Source organism: Periplaneta americana, chromosome 7 (genome assembly GCF_040183065.1).
Source record: "Periplaneta americana isolate PAMFEO1 chromosome 7, P.americana_PAMFEO1_priV1, whole genome shotgun sequence".
NCBI lineage: Eukaryota > Metazoa > Arthropoda > Insecta > Blattodea > Blattidae > Periplaneta > Periplaneta americana.
This window is the reverse complement of record NC_091123.1, coordinates 172,903,553-172,931,187: the sequence shown is the minus strand read 5'-3', so window position 1 is coordinate 172,931,187 and position 27,635 is coordinate 172,903,553. Positions and strand designations below refer to the sequence as shown.

Genomic DNA, 27,635 nt, shown 5'->3' with positions numbered 1-27,635 from the left:
ATATTACTTGCTATATGTTTCCATTGAATTATGGTAATAACTTAATTTTAACCCTTGTTTTCTACGTCTTCAGTAAATGGCGCTTGGCCCACTATGGTTGTGAATCCTTCAAATAACTTAAATAGTGAGACAGCATATATAGTGATATGTAATTATATTTCTTTCTTTCGAAAATATAAGAATTCACGATCTCCTATGTACCACTGCCATAGAATGAATAAATCTGTTTTTCTTCCTACTGAAAAATGTTATATTTTGCACGTAGGAGTTACGGAACAACGACGCTATAATCTGAGGCGGCGCGGCAGTGGAACTGTATTGTATTGTTATTTTAAATTCTTGTATATCCCTAAATATCAGTCCTATCAACATTTTGACTGGAATGAAACTTATCGGGAATCATTTTTAAGGAAACTTTTGTTATGTAACATTTTTCACAAAAATCAATAATAAGTGAGATATTTCGGTTTATTTAATTCAGGCTCCCTTATAACCCCCCTTTTAAATAAAGTATTTTGAATGCCATATAGCCTAAAATCTAAGTTACAACGAACTTAATTTATCTTCCAATTTCATCGAAATCCATTAAGCCATTATCGCGTGAAAAGTAACAAACATCCAGACAAACAGACAGACATACAAACAAAAATTTCAAAAAAGCGATTTTCGGTCTCAGAATGATTAATTATACATGCCAACACCAATTATTTTTGGAAAAGCGAAAATTACCAGAAAAATTTCGCTTACAGATTTATTATTATTATAGATATAACATTTATGGTTAATTCGTCATTTATTATGTCTTGGACTAATATGAAAAAAAAAAAAACTTTTAAGGCGGGGATGCTTTGAAAATCGATCTGGTAACTATGCTTACCATGTAAGTCATAATTTGTCATCTTGAGCTCTACTGGGTGTTCAGTTCAAAGTGTGTCATGGCTCGCTGTATGCCGTCATGTGGCTAGCCGATGAGCCTAGAGAAATCAATCTCCCTACACTTCCGCAAAGGCGTATTACCTATGTGCCAGAGAAGTTGCCTAGCAAGTACGGCGTTCATTCTGAAGAGTACGTACCGATACGTACAGTAACACCGGTAGTGGCAAGAATGTGAACTCTTTGGAAACACGTACTGAGGTGAGTTTTTTTCTTACTGTCGGGATATGGGGAGAGGGTTAAGGCGTTTACTTACGTATTTGTTGACATTAACTTGGACGGTAAACATGGACACGGAGCATTTGATTTTTATTGTGGAATGTTGCCGTACGGAACCGAAGATAAATACCCTGTGTACGACTTGCCCGCGTAAAACACAGTTCGAAAGAGGTTATGGTAGCACACAGACCGTACAGGCCGCCATCTGTTGCTATGACGTTCAAATTATACCGTACACGTTCTCAAGTTCAGATTGAACACCTTGATTTATAGGCAACTTCTCTGACATAAAAGCAGAAACTCGCTTCAAATCGCTGACTCAACAACAGTGACGTCATGACACACTTTGAAATGAACACCCAGTATATAGGTTTCACGTATACGGCGCGGTTATATCAAAGTAGGCCTAATACAGGTTTAATTTTATTAACTTTCTTGTTTGTTCGACAAAGGAAGTCTTTTATCAGTGAAATAGTATCGCAGTAACATTAACGCGCGACATTATAGAGGTGCCGGGTTTGAGTCGACTGTAGATGAATTAATTTGATGTAATTTTCATCCGCCGCATTTATTGGCCTATCTGCCATCGCGCCGGCCAAAGATCAAATTTCTGCTGACTTTTAATATGACAAAGTTGTTTCTAGCACGCTTTACGGCGACGACAGTGTTGATAATGAAGAAATGGGTGGTGATTTGTTTCAGTGCTGAATGTCATTGTGGATGTGAACAATAATCAGTAGCATTTTAAATTCGAACTGAAATTTACTGATAGACATATATATATATATATATATATATATATATATATATATATATATATATATATATCGGCGCGGTTATATCAAAGTAATACGAGCTTAATATTAACTTCCTTGTTTGTTCGACAAACAGGTATATATGTTTATTTTGAGATTTTTTATCAAGTGCGTAATGACATGAAGGTGATAATGCTAGCGAAATGACTCCAGCGCTGAAGGTTACCCAGAATTTGCTCTTAATGGGTTGAGGGAAAACCCAGAAACAACATCAACCAGATAACTCGTCTCATCCAAGATTTGAACGCAGGCCGGCTCGTTTCAGAGTCAGACATGCTGAACGTTACTACACAGCGGTGGACTAGAAATACTTTAGGGAATTGAGAAATGTACGACAATTTTATGCTGAAGTACGACAATTGTCATAAGTTAATACGACGGTTTTGATTTCTTTGTCTGGCAACCCTGACATCATCTTTTAATTAAATTTTATTAAATATAGTACATATAAACTTACATACTTACAAATGGCTTTTAAGGAACCCGAAGGTTCATTGCTGCCCTCACATAAGCCCGCTAGCGGTCCCTATCCTGTGCAAGATTAATCCAGTCTCTATCATCATACCCCACCTCCCTCAAATCCATTTTAATATTATCCTCCCATCTACGTCTCGGCCTCCCTAAAGGTCTTTTTCCCTCCGGTCTCCCAACTAACACTCTATATGCATTTCTGGATTCGCCCATACGTGCTACATGCCCTGCCCATCTCAAACGTCTGGATTTAATGTTCCTAATTATGTCAGGTGAAGAATACAATGCGTGCAGTTCTGTGTTGTGTAACTTTCTCCATTCTCCTGTAACTTCATCCCGCTTAGCCCCAAATATTTTCCTAAGCACCTTATTCTCAAACACCCTGAACCTATGTTCCTCTCTCAGAGTGAGAGTCCAAGTTTCACAACCATGCAGAAGAACTGGTAATATAACTGTTTTATAAATATAAGCTAATAATAAATGTTATAAACAATACGTTTCAATTTTACAGGAAAGTTTAATAATTATAGCATAAGAATAAAATAGTCGTCTGTGATAGACACAAACTCACAAATAGTACACTACTGCTTCTCACAGATCGCGTGACGTCCGCGAAATTGTTTGTAGATTTTTTGTAGATTATTTTACGACGTTTTATCAACATCTTTGGTTATTTAGCGTCTGAATGAGATGGTGATAATGCCGGTGAAATGAGTCCGGGGTCCAGCACCGAAAGTTACCCAGCATTTGCTCAAATTGGGTTGAGGGAAAACCCCGGAGAAAACCTCAACCAGGTAACTTGTCCCGACTGGGAATCGAACCCGGGCCACCTGGTTTCGCGGCCAGACACGCTGACCGTTACTTCACAGGTGTGGACTTGTAGATTTTATAAAAGCCAATGGGAACGAGTCATTTCCCTGCAGCTTACAATAAATTACATCACATATCAAGAGAAGCTCACTGCGGATGTGCAAAGTTCACTGCATTTCACTGCTATTCATATTGCGATAAGGAAGTCAGCATACATTGCAGACAGGGGCTTGCAGACCACGCACGAACAATAGACCTGTATTATGCTAGGGACAGAAAATTAACTGTACTGCAGCACATAAAGAGTGGCCGCCACTGTGATTTCTTATAATTCTGTGTAATTATACGTGACTATTTTTCCATTTTAACACTTCTTTAAGCGTGAAAAAATCGTTATGAAACTGTCTGCAGCCACATATTCTGTTCTCAAGAATTTATTTCAAATTCTAAGTTGTTCTTCACCATCCATGAAACTATCGCAAAACACATCCTCTTCTTCATTACAATCTGCAGTAGTATTGTGAGAAATTTCATTTTTGTGTAAGAAAAGACATTCATTTTCCTCCCAATTCTTACCAAAATGTTTCTTTAGTAAATTAGCTTCATCTTTTTTTTTTTTTCCTTTATACTGCTACACCTGTACCTAGATCCTTGCAGTAAGCATTTCTAAGTTTCTGCAAAGCTTCACAATGGTTTCTCCCACATACAAATATGAGTGATAGGCCTACTCGTAGTTTGTTTCATTTTGTATGATAAGCTTTCCTGAACCAAGACAACATTACTCATTATCTCATAAAGACAGAAATACTAAAATCATGCAACTGTAAGCTTATTCACTCAGTGTAGAACTGAGTGAACACTGTATGACTTGAGGCTTTCCCGGCGTTTGATGTAGAATAACTCTTCTCGGGTTCTCAGCCAGGTGAGTTGGAGATTAGCTTCCACTAACCAGAATGCGCCTAGCAGTCGGGACTAGGAACTAGCTCCTGATTGGCCCGCAGCGGGAAGCCCTACTATTGCATATATACCAGCTAGACATGGTCCCACATCACTTCATTCCCTGAAGAAGATGGCAGAGCTAGCTGTCGAAAGCTTGGAAGCTAATCTCCAACTCACCTGGCTGAGAACCCGAGAAGAGTTATTCTGAGTGAACACTGTTGAACAGGCAAGGTACTATGAGGAATGTACTGGTAGCATGATTTTGCCAGCTACCGACAGATTGCAGGGAAAGCTAACTCATGAACGAATAATCGCCCTGTAGTTGAGTTGAATATAAACACAATAAAATTAATTGATTAAATGGCGATCTTACTCGTGTTAATTATTAATTAACACAAGTAAGATCGCCATTTAAGCAATTATTTATTACTCAAGTGTCAAAAGTAGTGTACGAAAGATTCAACATGGACAATAAAATTATTCCAATCCATTAAGTACACTTCGGAAATTGATCTGTAAATTCAGACATTGACTCTTTATTGAAGATTATGTATTGTAACTTGCTGGCACAGTAGGCCTACATATTGTTCAATAAAAATACAGTACGCACACGTATATTCCTACATTGTTTTATTTCATAATGCACAATTGAGTTAACTCAAATTCAGAATTATGGAAAACAGTTTTTCATCATTACAGTTCCAAGTCCTTGTCCACTTTGCTTTTAACAAGATGCACGCTAGGAAGAACATGTTGTCCACAGGCACATTTCTGTCCTGACACGAAGTCAAAACCACCAACACGACCTTGACATTTAGGACAGTGCAAACGGCCCTTCATCCATCCTTCCTGCAAATGAAATAGCATTCACTTATTGCTCCTTAACTATATACTTTTTTAATTCGGTTACCGTAAAGTGGGGTGACTTTGAGCAGTAATTTAGCTCCTTTCTAAATTAAATGCTGTACCCAATTGCGAAAAAACTGTGTAAGTTGTCAATAAATTAGTTCAGTTTTTTCGAAATAGGGTACAGCATTTAATTTAGAAGGGCGGTAAATTACTGTTCAAAGTCACCTCGGCATTCAAAGTCACCCCACTTTATGGTACCTAATTTTACACCATACAAGTTACATTAAGTGCTAAAAATTACAAAAAAAAAAAGTTTTATTTCAGTTCTACATTTAACCAAGTAATTAGATACACTTTTTGCTTGTATATCATGTGTAGATCTATATATTTTTATTATTTCTGCTATTTTCTTGAATTTTACAATTAACACAATATTACTTCACTGTATCTGAGTCACATACAAAACTCTTACTCCAATCATCCAGTTCATCATTATCCATAGTGCTACAGCCCGGATCGGGCCTCGGCTTCCTTAAGGATTCTTCTCCATCGGTCTCGATCTTTAGCCACCGTCCACCAGTTCTTCACTCCAAGCCTCTTAATGTCGTCCATAACACAGTCCATCCATCGTAGCTTTGGCCTTCCAACTCTTCTTCCTCCAGCAATCCCATATTCCATAACCTTCCTAGGTATTTCACATTCATCCATTCTCTTAACATGCCCTGCCCATCTCAGACGAGCAATCTTAATGGAGTAGTATTGGGTTATTTTACGACGCTGTATCAACATCTCAGGTTATTTAGCGTCTGAATGATATGAAGGTGATAATGCCAGTGAAATGAGTCCGGGGTCCAGCACCGAAAGTTACCCAGCATTTGCTCGTATTGGGTTGAGGGAAAACCCCGGAAAAATCCTCAACCAGGTAACTTGCCCCGACCGGGATTCGAACCCGGGCCACCTTGTTTCGCGGCCAGACGCGCTGACCGTTACTCCACAGGTGTGGACATCTTAATGGATGTTATTATATCGGGAGACTCATAAAGCTGGTATAATTCGTTATTATATCTTATTCTCCAAGTTTCACCATCCCTTACAGGTCCAAAAATCCTTCGCAATATCTTCCTTTCGAATGCGGCCAATCTAAATTTATCCCTTTCACTAAGAGGCCATGTCTCTGATGCATAGGTCAACACTGGTTTTAATTAGGTCTTATATAGTCTACATTTTGTGCCACGAGATAGCAATCTTGATTTAACTTGTTTTTGCAGCCCATAATAACACCTATTGGCGCTTTGTACTTTTCTGCTTATTTCCTCTGAGATATCATTGTTACTATTAACTAGTGATCCAAGATATGCAAAGCTCTAGACTGTCTCAAATTTGGCATCATCAATCTCAATGTACTTAGAAGTTTTATTATTATTTTTGTTATTGACTACCATGTATTTTGTTTTGTTTCCATTAATTTTTAATCCCATATTTCCAGCTGCATCTCTTAGCCAATCATCCAGTTAATAGACATAATACTGACGTTCTATGTCAACATGCTAAGATAAAGCTATAGTCTAGTACATACAGTCACGAAGCTTGAGTTGTGAGGGTGCTGTGCCGGTACTATTTCGCATTGTCTGTAATGAGGCGATATTAGCGATCCTAGTGGTTAGCAACTATCTATGGATGCATATTTACTACGTATTGAGCTTCATGATTGTATATACTAGACTGTGGATAAAACCATGTCACATCCAGGTTTGTTAAAATACCTCGTCCACTGCAGCTGCAATCCATGGAGGAAGATGATCATCCTGCATATAAAAGACTGAAGAACTTTGCAGGGTTGTACACTCATCAGTATTCTTTTGAACATCAATGTATTCTCCATGTGCAGTGAATAGGGGCACTTCATGTGATACTAACAGGACATGACGACATTTCCGACATTTTAGAGCCATATGCCTTACTCCTCATCTGAAACAGTTGCATAAACAACACGATATAGCTCATATGAATGTTAATTAAAGTTATTTTCATATAATATCGTGTGTTCTATTGTAACTTTAAATGTAGGCTAAGGTTACTATCGCCTCTGATTGAGGTTCTGGCTGTTATGATTCTACATCTATTATCAGGCAGTACATGCCACTAGACTATATGTGGAAGAGGAAGAACAATTGTTTGTGCGCATCTGGAGTCTAATTAGTGCAATATGTAGCTAATCAGCGATGTATGCAATGGAGGGGGGAAAGGATCTGGCCACACTACCCCATTGTCTCCTGGCCTAGTTGCCTCATAGGTGGTGCCTTGTTGGTATCACTTGTGAGGTTCAGACCTGTCTTGGGACAATTGACTATACAACAACAAGAAAGTTACTATAGCTCACATTATGACAGGTACCAATATATTTAAGACCAGCAATCGAATTGGTGATTTGGAAAAGAAAACAAGTTCACTTTCATTAAAGTTAAATTGAAATTTTACGTTGTTTTTCCTATTCTTCAAGCTATAGATTGATAAAACAGAAAAACTTGTCCCTAGTAAAGTTTAATTTCTGTACCTGGAGACAGTTTTATTATTATGAGATAGGAAACGAGTCTAGGACATGTTTCCTTTATAAACCCACACTAGTGAGGAAGAGATATCCTCGCTATACAAGGAATCAGAATCCTTGAACTAAGTGTTCTTACTCTGTTATTACTCAGTCTAAGAGCTCGGATCTCTTGTCTAGTGAGGATAGTGACATCCGATTCTCAAACTCTGCTCAACTTACTGAGCATGTGCAGTATTTTATAACTGGAACTGGGAAAATTCAGGTGGCCCAAATTTTGTTTCTGGTTCTATACATAGTGCTTGTTGACTTACAAATTAACTTAAAGACATGGAATAAAAATGAGGAAAACATAATTTTAATTTATTTCACCCGACGGAAAGAAAGAAGTGCGTCACAAAGAGTTATTAACCAAATTACATCGACAATGATCGAAAGTTAGGTACTTCTAAAAGAGCTGTTAACAAGACTGCAAAGCAGAAAGACGAAGGAACCGTCTATGCAACTATATTAAAACAATGACGACAACAATTTCAAATTAATTTACATAAATAGGGGACAAAATCAGTCTCGGGTATAAATCTTCTTTCCGGGACTTCCCTAAAATCGGGGAACGAATGGTCACCTTAATATTATGTGTATCAGTCAAGAAAAGACGAGTAGTTACACGGTAGTGTCCTAAATATCGTATTACATGAATGTTATTTCGGTAAAAATTGGTTATACTTACAAAATATATATTTCTTGCACTTTTGTGCGAGTTAATATGAGTTAACCTCAAAATCAGTATGGTTACGCCCATAATTTATACACAATTGATTTGTTTGCCACCAATTACCCCTTACCTAATGAATTTTATTTCTTGGTTTTATAGTTCAGTGGCTACTGAACTTCCACTATTTTAAAACACACAGTTAACAACAATCATCGCATTGTTAGCAGTTGCTCGGATATTGATTGTCAATTTTGAGTATGATTCCGCTATTAGAACTTCTCTTGTTATTGAACTTGTATCCCGCCAGAACTTGGCTGGTTTTGAACTAAAATATGTAAATCGTACCTTCTCATGCGTTTTAGTGAGGTAATATTTATCTCATTGTTTGTCTTATAATGTCAATGTGAACTGATGTTTGGAAGGAGTAGTATTTATCTGGCTAAAACAAGTGGCTGTTACATTTTACTACTCTTCAATTCAGGTAGGTTGATAATATATGTGAAATCACAATTGAAGACCTCCCCGGAATAAGGATGTAACCAAGAAAACTGTAAGTAATTCATGTTTTAGGAGAAAGAAAAATAATTTCAGGGGTATAGTTCATTAGGCCCAAGAGGGCTTAGCCCTCTTGATTAGGCCTATATTTACTATCGCAACCATTTAACTAAACAAGGTTATACAGTAATTCAGATATTGAATTCAGTACCGGTAATTTATTGTTATGAATAAATGTTATAAGTTACGACGAAACTTTCGTTAAGATAGTTTTATAGAGATACAGTGGGTCGCATATACAGCGTGCAAGGCATAACAAAAACATAAACTAACCAAACCTAACCTGTCACATATTCATATAATGCAAGGTGTATAAGCGGAGTACCTCAGCGCTAGTTTAGTCAAAATTTCTTTTTTCTGCCTACATCACATAGGCTATTTCAAGAATCTGATTTTACATCCTTTATCTGGGTATGTCTTTAATTAAAAAAAAAATATTGTAAAGATTATGATTCTTCTGTAAGCTTAACATTGCCATTAAATCCAATGCAGCAATTCATTACTCATCATATAAAATAAGTGGATGATGTTTTTACCTTGCAGATAAATAAGATGAATCCATCTGTGAAGAAAAGAAAAGAAAATGCAACGACATTCAGTCTTTGTTACGAAGACATTTGTAGAATTCAAAATCGTATGCCATTGCCTTTGGTGATGGTTCATTTAAAAAAGAATATTCTTGATTTTAATGGCGATCGAATCACGTACGAGGAATGGGGCCCAATCCTCAATGCTCTGAGCCTGGATAGAAGTTTGCATTTCATTGGCATTCGGAGTATACGCTCTGCAAAAACAGGTACTGTCTGTATCACTTTTGAGGTTATAAGAAGTATCTTAATGGTAATTCTCTGTAATAATTCTGAACTAACTTTTATACATCTTGATTACACAACTTTTAACACAATGTCACTTCGGAATACAGCATATATTATATAGCTTTCGCATGTTAAATATTACAGTACCTGGTTAACTAGTTTCAGCCTATTATTGGCCATCTTCAGAACTGGTTGGTGCTGGTCGTGGCATCATTTGTTTGTGTTTCATGTGGGGGTGTGTTTGTGTAGTGTAATGTGGAGTCAAAGCGTGTGTGTGTTCTGAAATTGAGTTGTGTGTTGAGAATTTCATTTGGATTTGTTTTTGTGTGTCTATATATTTCGTATTGTTTTAGTGTATTTAGTTTCTGGCTTTTTTGGTTGAATATGTAGAATTTCCATGTCTGTGTTTTTGTCTTTGTAGGTGTGGTTAGCATTTGTGATGTGTTGTGCATATGTGGAAGTTTTTTTGTAGTTTTGTTATGGCTGTGATGTGTTCTTTGTAACGTGTTTGAAATGATCTGCCTGTCTGTCCTATGTAGAAGTAGTTGCAGGTGTTGCATTTGAGTTACAAACTTATTAGGCCTACTTATTCAAAACCTTATAGTTCCTGCAATGTGCATTTCCGACCACTGGTTCCTTATGTCAAAATGCTCAGTTTAGAGTCTTCTACCATCTGTATAATTTTGACCCTAAAGGTTCGAGACACCTTGTATATAAAATGACATTTTTGGAATAATTTTTCCAAGTGCTTGTGGAGAGATTACTGCAGAAAATTTTTAATCTTCAAATGAACGGCCAGTTGCTAAATATCATAACGTCACTACTAATCTTTCGCGCACACTGATTGCACTTTTCATTATTGTATTTTTTCTCTGAATATAAGATTTGATCATGTTCAATAATTTTTAGAAACATTATTAATCCATTCTTAAATATATATATATATATATATATATATATATATATATATTTTCAAATCTTCACTGCTAGTATTTTGCAGACATTCCAGAAGCTTCATGTGTGATACATTTTCACGATTTAATAACACTCTTTCATCCATAGTCGATTTTCTTTTGACATTAAGAGTAGCAACATTAGAAACAATGCAGTCTTCATTCTAGTTTTTGTGATGATATGCACCATTTTCACAATGGGATTGAACTCGAACTTTTCTCCTAGATATCTGATTGCTAGACTCTGTGTGTGTGCGTGCGTGTGTGTGTATTTTATTTATTTATTTATTTATTTTTTTTTGCAAGAGTAAGTAGTACTCTCAGAGGTTCCCAGGTATCTGAGAAGCACCATTAGAAATGTGGTTTTTACCCATTCAACCTTCAGAAGTGTATGCATAACACCTTGGCTTGGGCGTTATTGGTCCAAGATCTGTTATTCAAATATTCAGGCACAGCCCAGTACCAGATAAGCCAGTACTGGCCCCCAGCTATCTTTCACCTGCCAACCCATTGTCAATCTCAGTACTAGGGATGGTAACTCAAAATTATCATCATCATCATCATCATCATCATCATCATCCTTCACGAATTAGGCCTCTGTAGACCTGTTTCGGCCCCATCTAGCAGTCTTCTAAAAGGTCTTCCTGGTCGACGATGTCCTCTAGGTTTATATTGCATCATAATTTTTGGGATTCTTGAATTTTCCATTCTTCTTACATGATCTAGCCAATTGAATTTGTATCTGCTGATTTTTTCTTCTACTGACTCTACTTCTAATTGTTCTAAAATTTCTTCATTCCTTTTTCGGTCTAAAAGAGTATATCCTGCTGTCCTCCTGAAAAATTTCATTTCCATTGCTTTGATTCTGTTCATGTCTTTTTTCTTTAATGTCCAAATCTCGCTTCCATATAAAAGGGAGGGTAATGCTAGTGTATTATATATTTTTATTCTTGTAGATTTTTGTACTAATTTAGCTTTTAATGTATTGTTTATTATTCCTAGAATTTGTGTAAATTTGGTAATTTTCTTGTTCACATCTTTTTCATTTTGATAAGATATTTCACAACCCAGATAATTAAAATTTTGCACTTGTTTGAGGCATTGGTTATTGTGTATTATCTTACTTCTGACTGGGTCTTGTCCTAAAAATGCCATTACTTTTGATTTTTGTGCTGAAATTTCCATCCCAAAATCTTTTAATATTTTATTTAATGTATACAATCCTCTTTGTAAATTATCCTCTGAATTGGAAATTATGACTTGATCATCGGCATAGAGTAAGGTATTTAATGTTAGAGCACTGGTTATTTTGATTCCTGATGTGTAGATTTGGTTCCATTTTAAAATAATTTCATTTATATAAATATTAAATAAAGTTGGTGATAGTGGACAACCTTGTCGAACTCCATTATTAACTAAGTTTCTTTCGGATATACAGTTATTTATTTTGACACTTATTTTGCTGTCTGTGTAGATTTCTATTATATTTTGTAATAGCAAATTTGGAATATTTTTATCTTGTAATATGTCGAATAAAAGGTCTCTTCGGACTTTATCAAAAGCTTTCACAAAATCAATAAAAGCTATATGGGTTTCTAAATTAAATTATCTTCTTTTTTTCTAACAATAGTTTGATACTAAATAATGGATCTACACATGATCTTCCTTTTCTAAACCCATTTTGACACTCCAGAAGGAAAGTTTCAGCATGTTTTTTTAATTTTTCATTTAAAATCCTACTAAATATCTTATAACATGTGTTGAGGATACTAATCCCTCTATAGTTTTCAACCTTCTGTTTATCTCCTGTTTTATATATGGGAATAATTACACTATTTTTCCATTCTTCCGGTAAAGTGGCAGTCAGATATATTCTGTTTGCCACTGTTTACAAGCCTGTCCAGAGGCTAAAAGTGGCAGCCCCACTACTGGACTACCTAACGATAAGGCTAGTAACCTATCTTAGGGAAAATTACATTACTTTCAAACTCAAAATTAATTACTTGAAATTCTGAGGAAGAAAATGTCAACTATAAATGATTTGCATAATTATGTTCAAGACAAATTAGTGACGCTCCCTACTGTATATTCGTAAAGAAAAGTAAGTTTCTTTAAAAGTGACTTCAAAATATGTTGCAAAAATATTGTAGGAAGTGTAAATTATGATATATTTGTTTTAAAACAACATGGATTAGTGCTGAATTAAAATTTCCATGTAATGTTACTTAAGCCGGGTAGCTCAGTTGGTAGAGCAGCTGACTACGGACTGGAAGTCCGGGGTTCGATCCCAGGTGGTGACAGGATTTTTTCTCATTGCCAAACTTTCAGAACGGCCCCGAGGTTCACTCAGCCTCCTATAAAATTGAGTACCATGTCTTTCCCGGGGTTAAAGACGGTCAGAGCGTGGTCCCGACCACACCACCTCATTCTAGTGCCGAGGTCATAGAAAGCATGGTGCTCTACCTCCATGCCCCCCCAAGTGTCTTCATGGCATGTGACGGGGATACCTTTTTTTATGTAAATTATGATAGATTTGTTTTAAAACGACATGGATTAGTGCTGAATTAAAATTTCCATGTAATGTTACTTAGGCCGGGTAGCTCAGTTGGTAGAGCAGCTGACTAAGGACTGGAAGTCCGGGGTTCGATCCCAGGTGGTGACAGGATTTTTTCTCGTTGCCAAACTTTCAGAACGGCCCCGAGGTTCACTCAGCCTCCTATAAAATTGAGTACCATGTCTTTCCCGGGGTTAAAAGACGGTCAGAGCGTGGTGCCGACCACACCACCTCATTCTAGTGCCGAGGTCATAGAAAGCATGGTGCTCTACCTCCATGCCCCCCCAAGTGTCTTCATGGCATGTGACGGGGATACCTTTTTTTTATGTAAATTATGATAAATTTGTTTTAAAACGACATGGATTAGTGCTGAATTAAAATTTCCATGTAATGTTACTTAGGCCGGGTAGCTCAGTTGGTAGAGCAGCTGACTACGGACTGGAAGGTCCGGGGTTCGATCCCAGGTGGTGACAGGATTTTTTCTCGTTGCCAAACTTTCAGAACGGCCCCGAGGGTCACTCAGCCTCCTATAAAATTGAGTACCGTGTCTTTCCCGGGGGTAAAAGACGGTCAGAGTGTGGTGCCGACCACACCACCTCATTCTAGTGCCGAGGTCATGGAAAGCATGGTGCTCTACCTCCATGCCCCCCCCAAGTGTCTTCATGGCATGTGACGGGGATACCTTTATTTTATGTAAATTATGATAGATTTGTTTTAAAACGACATGGATTAGTGCTGAATTAAAATTTCCATGTAATGTTACTTAGGCCGGGTAGCTCAGTTGGTAGAGCAGCTGACTACGGACTGGAAGGTCCGGGGTTCGATCCCAGGTGGTGACAGGATTTTTGCTCGTTGCCAAACTTTCAGAACGGCCCCGAGGTTCACTCAGCCTCCTATAAAATTGAGTACCGTGTCTTTCCCGGGGGTAAAAGACGGTCAGAGCGTGGTGCCGACCACACCACCTCATTCTAGTGCCGAGGTCATGGAAAGCATGGGGCTCTACCTCCATGCCCCCCAAATGCCTTCATGGCATGTTACGGGGATACCTTTACCTTTTACCTTTTTATGTAATGTTACTTAATTGTTAATATTAAGGTATGTTGTAGAGTCTATTTCATTTACTGTCGGAGTAAATTAAGTAACACACCTTGGTAACAACCTGCCTTCAATATGCATTTATACAGGGTGTTGCAAAACTCCATACTCCCCCTACTACCATTAATACACAACACAATGTCAATATGGCGGTTGCTGTCATGTGCGATACAACGAACTGTTCTGTTTATTTTCGAGTTTGTTATTTTTTCCGGTTATTATATGCTTATTTAAGTTGTGTTAACTCTCGCTAGTGGTTTTATATTTTATTTTATCCGTCTTAGTATTTATTTTATTATTGTAAATAAATTTGTTTTATCACTATTATTACTATTATTATTATTATTATTATTATTATTATTATTATTATTAATGAATTATTTTGTATTACAATCTTTGTATCATTTCTGTCACGATTATTCTATTATTATTATTATTATTATTATTATTATTATTATTGTTGTTGTTGTTGTTGTTGTTGTTACTATTATTTATATCATCAGCATTATTATTTGAACCCTGTAAAATTTATGTAGACTACTGGACTGTATCCGAGCATGAGCATATGCTCATTTCGGGTATCTATTCATATGCATTCAATTCAAATGTAAATTGTAAATAAAATTGTAAATAAATTGTAAACTTCTAGGGATGGTAGAGGAGCCCAAAACAAAGATTTTTTAAATAATTGATTAAATGGCGATCTTACTCGTGTTAATTGTGTAAGCATGTGTGGCTTACAGCTTTTCGGTGTTTCTTCACACCATCCTCAGAGCCTATTGAGTAGGCTCATCACCTTCAAACGCAGACATTGCTGACAGACATTGAGAGTGTGGTAACCCTTTAAAATGGTTTTGGTGACATTTTGTTTACAGGTATTGTTCAAACGTGCGGTCTCCTGCTTCAATACATGATGTACAATGACGTGATAAAATGTCTCTCATATGTTGAAATACTTCATGTTGATGTTGTAAATGATAGGCAGCTACAAGAATCCGAGCAACGAGGTCCTCCTCTGACACAATTGGCGTTTCATACACTAAACTCTTTAAATGTTCCCACACAAAAAAATCGAGTGGGGTAAGGTCAGGAGAACGAGCAGGCCATGCAATGGGCCCACACCGGCCAATCCAGTGTTCACCGAATGTGCCACATAAAAACTGTGTGGTCTGTTAATTGTGACGTGTTTGTGATGCGCAGAGATGTTTGTTTCTACGCAGCAATGCGTTCGAAGGTGACGACTGATGTAACTCTTGCCTGCGTTCGAAAGTGATGACTGACATAACTATTGGTTTCCGACCTATGGTTATTTAACGAAAAATCTTTGTTTTAGGCTCCTCTACCATCCCTAGAAGTTTGAGTATGGAGTTTTGGAACACTGTGTATATTGAAAAATCTAGCATTCTATCTATATTGAAGTGTTTCATGAGATTGTGAAATTCTCTGTTTTCTTCTCATTTTCTTCTTTAATTTGAGAGTTTCACATAAGTGAAAATTGATTATAGCTAGAAGCAAGGACTTGAAATGTATAGAAAGACTACTACTATAGCTATGATTATTATTACAGTAGAACCCCGATTATCCGTCACCCTATTAACCGATTGCTGGATTATCCAACTATCTTTCTCTTGCTTTTTTTTTTTTTTTTTTTTTTTTGCTACAGACACATACATAGTCTGTCTTCATATGTATGAAGTACTACTATACATTATATTAGTACCAGTACGTATTTTTCTAGAGTATGTTATTACAAACCTTAACACTTACACATTATGATTTGCCGTACTGTAGAATTTCTATATAAAATATATTCCATGAGTATCAAAAGAAAACGTGTTGAACTAAGTACCGAATAAAACGAAAATAATTGAGTGGTTTGGGGAAAGAGAAACTGTGGCTCATCTCGCATCAGAGTACGAGATTGGTGTTACAACTATGTGCGATTTGATAAAAATCAACAATAAAGTGTATAAAGTATGTAAATCTACAACACGAGACCTGTATTATTCCTATGTTTCCGCTGACAGCCATTACAAGGAATGTCCTTGCCCCTTAAAAACCCGTCGTTGATAACCAGACTTGAATGAGTGAACTTCTGATTCACTATCTAGCGTGTTAAACACAAGAACACGGAGGAAATTAAGAAATGCAATTATTATTCACTTAATTTACGAAAATATTTTACGGTATGGATTATCCGATTTTTTCGATTAACCATTCAGTCCACCCCCTTCATTACCACGGATAATAGAGGTTCTACTGTATAGTTATTCGACTTGGGATGTATTCTATCATTACAGCGATGGAAGATGTAGCGACAGAAGCCAGGGTGAAAGCGCTTGAGAGAGTACCCGTATTACAAACCCGATACATTCTGATGTTGCTTATGAAAGCACTAAGATCATGTATGTGTAACACAGAAATGCTTACTTGCATTGAGCTGGAAGGATTGCCTGTGGGTACTGAGTACCTGAAAGAACTCATTAAGGTGAGACAACATTGCAGTGTTTATTGATAATAATTCCATTCAGGTTGTTACATTTCTGTGGAGTCACGTTTATACATTTTTCACGTCTTTATTTTGTAGCTCTGCATGTAGAATTAAGTCCTTTGCACATCTTTCAGATCCAACCATAACTCCTCATTCAGTTGGCAGCTTCTTACTGAAGGGATCAGGTTTGATTGATAACAAATCCTGTGAGATGTGATAAATAAAGCATCTGCAGTACAGGTTTTCTTAAATTCCTGCAATTTGAACCCCCATTTTTATTTCATTATGGCCTCATATCGTACACTACATATCAGAAATACCGGTACTCTTAAAACTACCTATTGGTACCAAAAAAAAAATGTTTTTTTTTTTAACGACGCTCGCAACGGCCGAGGTTATATCAGCGTTGTTGGTGTGCCGGAATTTTGTCCTGCAGAAGTTCTTTTACATGCCAGTAAATCTACTGATATGAACCTGTCGCATTTAAGCATACTTAAATGCCATCGACCTGGGCCACAATCGAACCCGCAACCTCGGGCACAGAAGACCAGCACTCTCCCGACTGCACCATCCAGGCCGACATCTGTTGGTACCTACTTACATTACTTTTGTATTGTATTGTATTGTATTTATTTACATTCCATGGTATTCGTACATCGCTTCACAGCTAGAATGTGGGACCCATTTGCATTAAGTACACATACGAAAGACCTCAACAGACTCATACATGAGAACCACTGACTACAAGATAAAGTTTGTTCTCGTCAACTTTGATGAGAGGTGGGGTGGAATGCGTGACAGAAAAATAATAAGTAGATTACTGCAACACATTAACAATCTAATAATATATCAAAACATACTTTGGTACATCCAAATCTTTGCAGCATGTGTGAGAATTAACCAATTAGCCACAAAAGGACATCTTCATTGTTTCAGTCTCTTAAGCATTTCTCTCTGCAGCAAGTACAACAAACAACTCGTATATACTACTTACTTACTTACTTACTTACTTACTGGTTTTTAAGGAACCTGGAGGTTCATTGCCGCCCTCATGTAAGCCCGCCATTGGTACCTATCCTGAGCAAGATTAATCCAGTCTCTACCATCATATCCCACCTCCCTCAAATCCATTTTAATATTATCTTCCCACCTACGTCTCGGCCTCCCCAAAGGTCTTTTTCCCTCTGGCCTCCCAACTAACATTCTGTATGCATTTCTAGATTCGCCCATACGTGCTACATGCCCTGCCCATCTCAAACGTCTGGATTTTATGTTCCTAATTATGTCAGGTGAAGAATACAATGCGTGCAGCTCTGCGTTGTGTAACTTTCTCCGTTCTCCTGTAACTTCATCCCTCTTAGCCCCAAATATTTTCCTAAGAACCTTATTCTCAAACACCGGCTTACTGTTAGGTTTCGTAACAAGTTGTTTTTTACGGTAATGGTTTGTTAGCCCTTCGCCCAACCCCCAAGCTTGAGAACCACCTCTTATCAGCTGTCCACGACTGCTTATTCAATATATTCGCAGCTACCCTCCATATCTGGAGGCCGTCTCCTCTATCTGCAACCTGAGGACGTGCCATGCATATACATATAAAAAAATAGTAAGTGTGATGATTGTCTGACAGAACTACGTCTCTTTAACAGACAACTCAAAATATTTATAGATGAAATATGAATTCTGGCTATTAGTATAATATAAATTATTCTGTTAGAGACATGAATCAAGAAGTAGAAGAAGATTAAAATTTTAATATCTTCATTGATTTTTTTTAAACCTCCTATGTGACAGTACAGAAAATAATTTTTCAGGAGGAAGAAAAAATTGTGTGTGTGTGTGTGTCTAATGCCTACTCACTTCACTTTGTGTGATTCGGGTTCCACATACTGCGGATAGTTGGCAGGACTGTGACCCATTTTTAAATTGCACATCACTTTGGCGGGCCACGTTATTTATACATGATGTGTATCTGTGAAGAGTTATGTCGTGTACTAGGGTGAGTGTATATTAAGTGTTCGTGTAAGTGTAGTGTTGGTGAAGGTGAGGAAGGGAGAAGGGGAAACCCAGTGCTGGCACATGGCCTACTCGTGTCGAATAGTACCAATGGGGCTGCCATGCTTATCATTCCCATCTGATGGACGAAACACTATCAACAGTGACATATGCCTTCCCTTCATATCCACTGTGGATTTAACCCAGTCATATTGGTGTACAATTTAGTGATTAGAAGTTGTGCACCGTCATCTCTCCTAGTCCCAAGGTAAGAAATTTTACAAGAAAATTTCTGAACCCGCCGGGAATCAAACCTGGGCCAGCTAGTCTGGAGGCAGGCACGCTACCACATAGCTAACTCGGTGGACGAAGAAAAAAATTACCTAAATATCAATAGGCCTACACTAATCCTCGATGATATATCATTTATGTTCATCATATTCACCAACGTTTTCTACCGAATTATTTCATATTTCATTGATTTTTAATTAATTTTTTTCTTTCTCCTGAAAAATTATGTTGAGTACTGTCACATAGAAGGTTTCATAAAATCAACGACGATATGTTGTTCAGAAGTAGTACAAAGTGAATATTATTTTCGAAATTGGCTTTTATGTCTTTCTTCTTAATTGTCTACAAAATGGCGTCCAATTGAGAATCTTGGATTTAATCCATTATACATCTGCCATCCAAGTGATCAGTCGTGTTGTCGACCTGGTTGGCGAGTTGGTATAGCGCTGGCCTTCTACGCCCAAGGTTGCGGGTTCGATCCTGGGCCAGGTCGATGGCATTTAAGTGTGCTTAAATGCGACAGGCTCATGTCAGTAGATTTACTGGCATGTAAAAGAACTCCTGCGGGACAAAATTCCGGCACATCCGGTGATGCTGATATAACCTCTGCAGTTGCAAGCGTCGTTAAATAAAACATAACATCAGTCGTGTTCTTATTTTTTCTGGAGTTTGCTGATTGCTTAACATTGGCAGTATCAAGAATAAGGAATAGACCTAAGGTGTTCAGCGAGACAGCTTTTTCCAATATTTTGTTTAAACAACACCATTGTCTTTTTCCATGAAAAATGGTGAATCATGTTTCTGCTTTCGAATGTATATATTTTATCTTAGCTGTTGTATTGTGTAACTTCTTTACTTATTGGAATATCTTAATGCTACTTCTATTATTCATTATGTATTATGTAATTATGGTTTCATTTGAATACAGGGCGTCACAAACTGCAAGTCACTGCAGAATATCTCGTTCCATCGCAGTTCAATTGGGGATGAAGGTTGTGAATTGCTGTGTCGTGCAATCAAGGATCTTTCTAACATCATCTCAGTGGACTTATCTAACTGTGGTCTCACGGATAAGGGTGCCTTCGCAGTGGCGCAAGTTCTGAAGGTTAGAAATAGTATAATTTCAGAAGCTAATATAGTGCCTTTCACTGTCATCGCCTGTTGCACAATGGCCGGCAATAGCAACCGTTGGCAACCGAGCTCTCGGCACTGTGGCCAACTTGAATCCCCTCCTCTTCGTAGGAGCACAGGAGTCATTCAGTCAGTCTCACAGTGGTTTTGTTTCAGCGTGATCGTGCTTTGAAGTGCTTTGTATGATATGTTTTTTCTGTATTAGTGCTACAATGGCCTTTTGTGGTAAATACCCAATACCAAGCAAAATTTGTTTAAATAACACAATTTTGGAAAGAGTTAATGAGTTTAATTATTTAGAATATAAACTTTCTTTTGTTGAAAATTTGGATTTATCAGAGAAAATTGTAAAATTCAACAAATCAATGGGCATCATTAATAGAGTTTTAAAACCTTCATTAGTACAAAAATCAACTCGTACTCGTCTTTATCAAATAATAGCTCGACGAGTCTTATATTATGGGAGTGAAGCGTGGACAATAAGGACAAAAGATGAAAGCAGACTAACAGCTTGCGAGATGATATCCTTCAAGAACTTAATGTGTCATCAGTACTGGTCTATATCTCCAGATATCAGTTGAACTGGAAGGAACACGTCTCAAGAATGATTTCATCCAGGATCACTAAGGCAATAATGAAGTATCGTCCAAATGGGAAACAGTCACTTGGTCAACCTATGAAAAGATGGCAAGAAAATTGCTTTTTCAGGCCGTAACAGTTCTTTTGGGACTAGTACTTGACAGGATGATGATGATGATGATGATGATGATGATGATGATGATGAAGTGTTATTGTGCTTGGTATTAGCCCAAATGTGATTTTTGTATTAGTGCTGTGCTGTAGCTTACATAATGCCTCAACATACTTACACATTACAACAAAGAATTTTTCATTGATTAAAGTTCACGTTAACACTTTGTATATTAAAAACATAAAATTACTTAGTCACACGTTAAAAAGTGTTAAAATTTAAAAAAAGTATATACCTTCGACAGACGGCCCGTTTCGACATCACTTGCCTAGTTCGATATTGGTGAACTAAATGACTTATATCGTCGTAATTCATTGATTAAAGTTCACGTTAACACTTTGTTTGTTAATAGTACATTATGCAACGAGCCTATAATGGTAGTAATTAAGACGCAAGTATGATTGTTTATGAAACGAGCGCAAGCAAGTTTCATAATTTTCATACGAGCATCTTAATTACCATTATAGGCAAGTTTCATACGACTTTTTATGCTCGACCATATTTCTAAATTGAAATTATTTAAAATTAGATCTTCTTATGGTTATGTGCGAACTGACCTGAATTGTGAGATGTGCGCAGACGCGAAAGTATTGATTTTTTCCGAGGCCGAATGTTATTGACCTTGGCAGAGAATAAGATGAAGATTACTCTGATATAACCTGGAAATTGATTTAGAATTGAAAAACGAGATGACAAATTGAATTTATTTGAATATTATTTACAATTAACGCTAATTATTATAGTAACAGAACATAACCTTCTGCGACAGTATTGGATTTCCAGCCTCCATGACTTTTCGCTAATTGTCTTTCGATTGCATATCCGAGAATAATCGATATACTGGTACAAAGCTGACTTGTCATTGGCTGAACACCTGAACTTTAATGAGTAGGTGTACTTTAATGACATGCATTAAAGGACTGCTACCAGGTGTATAATTACTACATTTCGGCATGGTCGAGCATAAAAACATAAAATTACTTAGTCACACGTTAAAAAGTGTTACAATTTTAAAAAATTATATACCTTTGACAGATGGCCCGTTTTGACCAGTAGTTCAAGAGACACTGATGAAGACATAACATCACGTCGAAAATGGGCCGTCTGTCGAATTTTTAAAAAATTTTAACACTTTTTAACGTGTGACTAAGTAATTTTATGTTTTTAAAGAATTTTTATGTATGATTCGTAAGTGTTAACAAATTCTTGCTGGGAAGTTGTAAGGCGATTTTTAACTGAATATCCAGCCCCACATAGAGATACTGTTGCGAAAACTTGTCACTAAATTTAGAGAAACGGGGTCTATTCTTGATAAGAAGCGAAGGGCAAATAAATGTGTGCTTACTGAGGAGAAACTAGACGAGTGGGAGAAAGATTAGAACATACTCTACAGAATTCCCTCCGACAGCTTGCACAGGAAACTGAAATTTCGTTGACCTCAGCATGGCAAGCTACCAAACTCTTAAAATTGAAACCATACAAGCTCACTGTTGTTCATGAATTGTTGCCACGTGATCTTGAAAAAAAGGTTAAATTGACTATTTCGGAAGATGAATTGAGCCGTTCAGAGCAAAAGTGGTGTAAGTCAAAATTAGGTAATGAGGTTCAAAGTAAAAATTCTGTAAAATACAGCACAAAATAACAATTAATATGTCTTTCTTGCTATTCGCTGACTACTAATAGGTTAAATAAATTGAATATTAATTGCTACTTTGCGCTGTATTTTACAGAATTTTTACTTTAAACCTCATTACCCATTTTTGACTTACACCACTTCTGTTCTGAACAGCTCAATTAATACGTGTAAACGGACATTTCCTAAAAAGATGTCAGAAATGTGTGGATGAAGAACAACATTTCCAACATCTCATGTTATAAGGTACGTGATTATTTTTCTTTGTAATTTTACTCAATTGTACACGGTCATTTTCATTGTATATTGTATATTTGTACTGAATTGGCTGTGGGGAGGTAACATCGGTTGCTATTGCTGGCCGCTGTGCAGGAGGGGTTTTGCTTTCGATTTGTCGGGAACTGGGCTATCATCTTCTTCATTTTAAACTTCTTGGTATTACTGTGGACAGCACACGTACTTGGGCAGACCATGTTGATTCTGTTTGTAAAAAATTGTCAAGAGTAATATTTCTTCTGCGAAATTTGAAAATGTATGTTCCGAAGAATTACATTAGAGTTGTCTATTTTTCTTATTTTAATAGTATACTTTCTTATGGACTACTTTTATGGGATAATAGTTCTCATAACTAATAAGGTACTTATGTTACAAAAAAAAGCTATTAGAATTATAACTAACTCATCAATGAAGGCACACTGCAGACCGTTATTTGTAAATTAAAAAATTATGACTTTAACATCACTGTATATTTATCAAGTCCTAAATTTCGTCAAAGAAAATTCACATATGTTGACACATAGGAATGATGTTCATATATGGAGAGTCCACTGCAAGAATGATGGATGTCACTTTCTTGTCGAAAATGAACCAAGATTGTCAATGCATAGCTTAAGACATATAGAATGTACATACAGAGTTATATGGCATTAACACTGATAGTCATTGTCCAATAATGATCGGAAAATCACAGTTAAGCTCTGAGCGCTAGGCATTTCAAACTTTCAATTGCTTCTCCTGCAAAATGTATTCCAAATGACATCCGTCATTCTTGCAGTGGACTCTTCATATACAACACCAGAAACCTTGACCTTTTTGACATACCTAAGTGTAGGCTAACTAAAACAATGAATAATTATTTTATTATATCTTTGAAAATAGCAAATAAATTTCCGAGATATCTTTTTAATCTGGAAAGGAAGTCTTTTAACAGACTTGTCTCTGGTTGGTTAATCAACAAACCATTTTATGAAATTAATGAGTTTTTTTAATGTCAACGTTGTGGAGAGTTTTTGAATTAATTTTATTGTTTTGTTGTTTACTTTTTATTACTGACTTTGTCAATTGCACTATGTTGTGTGTTCTGACTGTATAACACTGAATATACCGAATATACACTGAATATACTGAATATCACATTTCCTAAAAAGATGCCAGAAATGTGTGGATGAAGGAGGACAACATTATGTTTTGTGCGAGATCGTGCGTATTTGCTTGGTTTCCGCACAAAACCAATCCGCGGTAAGTCTAAAATTCCACATTCAGTATTCCCAACCGAACACACATAACAATTTCCCTCTTCTTACCGCTTAAGTGACATATTGATTTTACTGCTTTAGGCTTTGAACATATTATTTTAGAGACGTTCAATATAGTAATAATTATAAATTGGAAACTTACCACTGCAATTTCACCTAAATTGTACTGTTAATTATTTTTTTAAATAGTTGCAAAAATTAAGTAAACTCTACAACTCCACTAAAGTTACTGCATTCGTGATGCATGTAACATTAAGAAAGCCGTTTGTTTTAAGTTCGGGGGGAAAAAAAAGACAGACGTATATCATGGCCTGCTGGAGTATAGTAAACACAGAAAACATTTTAAAGCAACAATGTTGAAGATAGATATTTTTGCAAATTTGCCGTCATTGAACAGAAACCAAGATGGAGATTTCATTGCAACTAATTAGAAATTCCTCTTTCAGGTATGTAATAAACGATCTAAGCACAAAATAATGTACGATACACGAACGGTATGTTTTCTTTCAATTCTCGGAAATTAAAAAAGCTCAACTACGTTTCGCTTTTTCAAACTTTTCCTCGAACATGAAAACTTCAACATACTGCTCTTGTAACGCATATTACTATTAAGGTACATGATTATTTTTCTTTGTAATTTTACTCAATTGTACATTGTCATTTTCATTGTACATTGTATATTTGTACTGAATTGGCTGTGGGGGGGGGGGGTAACATCAGTTGCTATTGGTGGCCGCCGTGCAGTGGAGGTTTTGCTTTTGATTTGCTAGGAACTGGGTTATCATTGATTGCTATCGCTGGCTGGCGTGCAATGGGCTACTTGACAGCGAAAGGCACTGTACTTCTTCCCACATTTATCGTTTCCTTATAATTAAACTCGGATATGTATGATATGTATGCTTTTTTGTGTAGTACCAGAAGATCCAGCGATGCAGTGAAAGCTGGAAACAAGTACTTCGTTATCGAGAACCGGATTATGATTCTCTGCCTGGTTTGCGCAGAGTGACTCTCAATCACAATGTCAAGATTGGAGACCAGGGTGTTCTGCACATTATAGATGTTATGAGAGACGACTTCTTTCTAAAGGGTGACTATTTTAACTAAAGAATAGTTTAAGTCACGTTCATTCTGACATTTTTCATATGATGCATATCTTTCACAGTTGAAAAGAATTGCAGATTTTAAAAAACTGTTGCTGAAATTTTTCGAAAATTGGTCATAATGAAAAGTTGACGGAGATATGAGAGTATTACAGGATTAAAATGAAAATATTTACTTCAAAATTTCGGAATATGTATGATAAGAACTTTCTTGTGTTAAATTACAACATCGCATACAGAACAAATAACACTCTACAAAAACATCTCAACACATAAACAAACAAATACAACAACACAGGCGTATACAAACTCAAATGTAACACCTGCAACAACTTCTACATAGGACAGACAGGCAGATCATTTCAAACACGTTACAAAGAACACATCACAGCCATAACAAAATTACAAAACACCTCCACATATGCAGAACACATCACAAATGCCAACCACACCTACAGAGACATCAACACAGACATGGAAATACTGCACATCCAACCAAAAAGCCAGAAACTCAACACACTAGAACAATATGAAATATACAGACACACGAAAACACACCCCAACGATATTCTCAACACACAACTCAATTTCAAAACACATACACTCTTTGACTCTACACTACGGACACACCCTCACAGGAAACAAGAGGCACCAAGACCAACAACGACCAGTTCTGAAGATGACCCAAAATAGGTCGAAACATGTTAACAAGGTACGTTAAAATTTAACACAAGAAAGTTCTTATCATACATGTTCCGAAGTGATACAGTGTTAAAAGTTGTGTAATCAAGATGTATATTCAAAATTTCATTGTGACCAAACTTACAGTTGGGAGAGAGAATCATTTCAGATCAGGAATTAATTTATTGATTAATAAAGTAACTTGGTCTTCAAAATAGTGATGGAAATTGCATTAATCATGTTTACTCAAGCTTCTGTGTGCTTTTAATGTCAGCATTAGATCTACAGAATTGTGGAGTTGGTCGAACTGGAGGCGAGGCAGCACTGGATATGCTGAAAACCAATGTGAATTTGGCTGTTTTGGACCTACGTGCTAACCAGGCCTTGAACCCAGATCTGCTAAAAGCAATAATGATACAGCTGCATGTTAATAACAACGGAATTCCTCCAGAGGTATTTCTATTAAATATTTATAATATTTGAGGAACACTGAGAGAAGTATGTTTTTTTAATGCCACTTTTTTAACAATATACAATTATACTCTTTATTATTGCGTTATAAATTGGATTTAAAGTTGATATTTTTATTCTCCCTTTTTTATAGTTATGATTATCAATTCATATATTATCATTTCCATCTGCTATAATATTAATTCCTAAATGCTCAAATTTCTCGCAATGTTCTATGTATTCTCCCTCTTCCAAGATCAAATTTTGCCAGTCGTCCGAATTGCCATACAGTTTGAGACAAGAGGAAATAATACAAAGTATAGTAAAACCTCGATAAGACGCGCCCACTTATTACGCTGTCCCGTGTAATACACTTTTTTTGTCTGGTCCCTGCACATTTCATATATAACACCTTTATAAAATACCCCGTTTGTTGCACTCAAGTCCCGCATAATACGCTGATTTTGTGGAATATTTTCGATGTAATTTTCAGCAATGTACTGTAACAGGAATGAAACTTCTTTATCATTGAACTCACTGGTGCCATTAACCTGAAAAGTATTGGTATTCGACCCTTTACCTGCGCATTTAAACCTTCCTACTTCATACCTTCGTATACCCCACCCTCTTGTTACACTCTCTTATTCGACTCCTTATCTGCGTGGTTAAAGCCTACATACAGTTACAATACCTCACCCTCTTGCTAACCCTCTCTCTCAAACAGCATTCCTCACTCGGCCGTAATAAAATTCTGGAAATTTTTGCTGGGCAGTTTGTTGTCCTTTAGTGTATTGAAGTGTCTGTGAATGTGATTACAATGAGTTACAAAGCGCTTTCTATGTTGAAAAAATTGGAAATCTTACGAAAGTACGATGAGAACAATACTCTTACTCAGAAACAACTCTCTGATTCATTAGGAATCCCATCATCGACATTAAGGACAATAATAAAAAATCGCGAATCAATCACTACAGCTGCGATGGGACGATGTAATCGGAGGAAACTGAAGTGTGGTAAACATGAGGACTTGGAGTACACGCACACGGCAAACAACTATAAATTACTATTTTTTTTTTCGAAAGAATTAAGGCCCGGTACATATTGTAAATGTCTTTGACATACAGTACAGTAATTACATAATGGAGTAATCCTGTATTACCTTTCATGACTCATGTACAGATGCCTCAAACTAGCAAGCTGTCTCTTTCGCGCAGGCGCATGGAGCACTTCTCCCCTACCACTGTCCGCCTACTGCTGTGCACTGTGAACTAGAACGGTACATCTCAGTTCTAATAACAGTTGAGAAGGCTGC

At 36.7% G+C, this 27,635-nt stretch overlaps 1 protein-coding gene across 4 annotated transcripts in view; it reads left to right on the top strand.

Moving 5' to 3' along the window:
* Positions 1–9,403: 9,403 nt before the first annotated feature.
* The window catches only part of LOC138703734 (centrosomal protein of 78 kDa), a 37,880-nt gene continuing 19,648 nt past the window's right edge, over positions 9,404–27,635 (top strand). For 2 of the 4 annotated variants that reach the window (XR_011333251.1, XM_069831863.1), the window contains exons 1-5: positions 9,404–9,647; positions 16,569–16,756; positions 19,971–20,147; positions 25,005–25,179; positions 26,148–26,326. Coding sequence is in view for 3 of the 4 variants with exons in the window: in XM_069831863.1 (XP_069687964.1) it covers positions 9,404–9,647; positions 16,569–16,756; positions 19,971–20,147; positions 25,005–25,179; positions 26,148–26,326 (963 nt within the window). In the remaining variant the exon portion in view is untranslated. The remainder of the gene's footprint in view (positions 9,648–16,568; positions 16,757–19,970; positions 20,148–25,004; positions 25,180–26,147; positions 26,327–27,635) is intronic. The other 2 variants (XM_069831864.1, XM_069831865.1) reach the window with 2 other exon arrangements.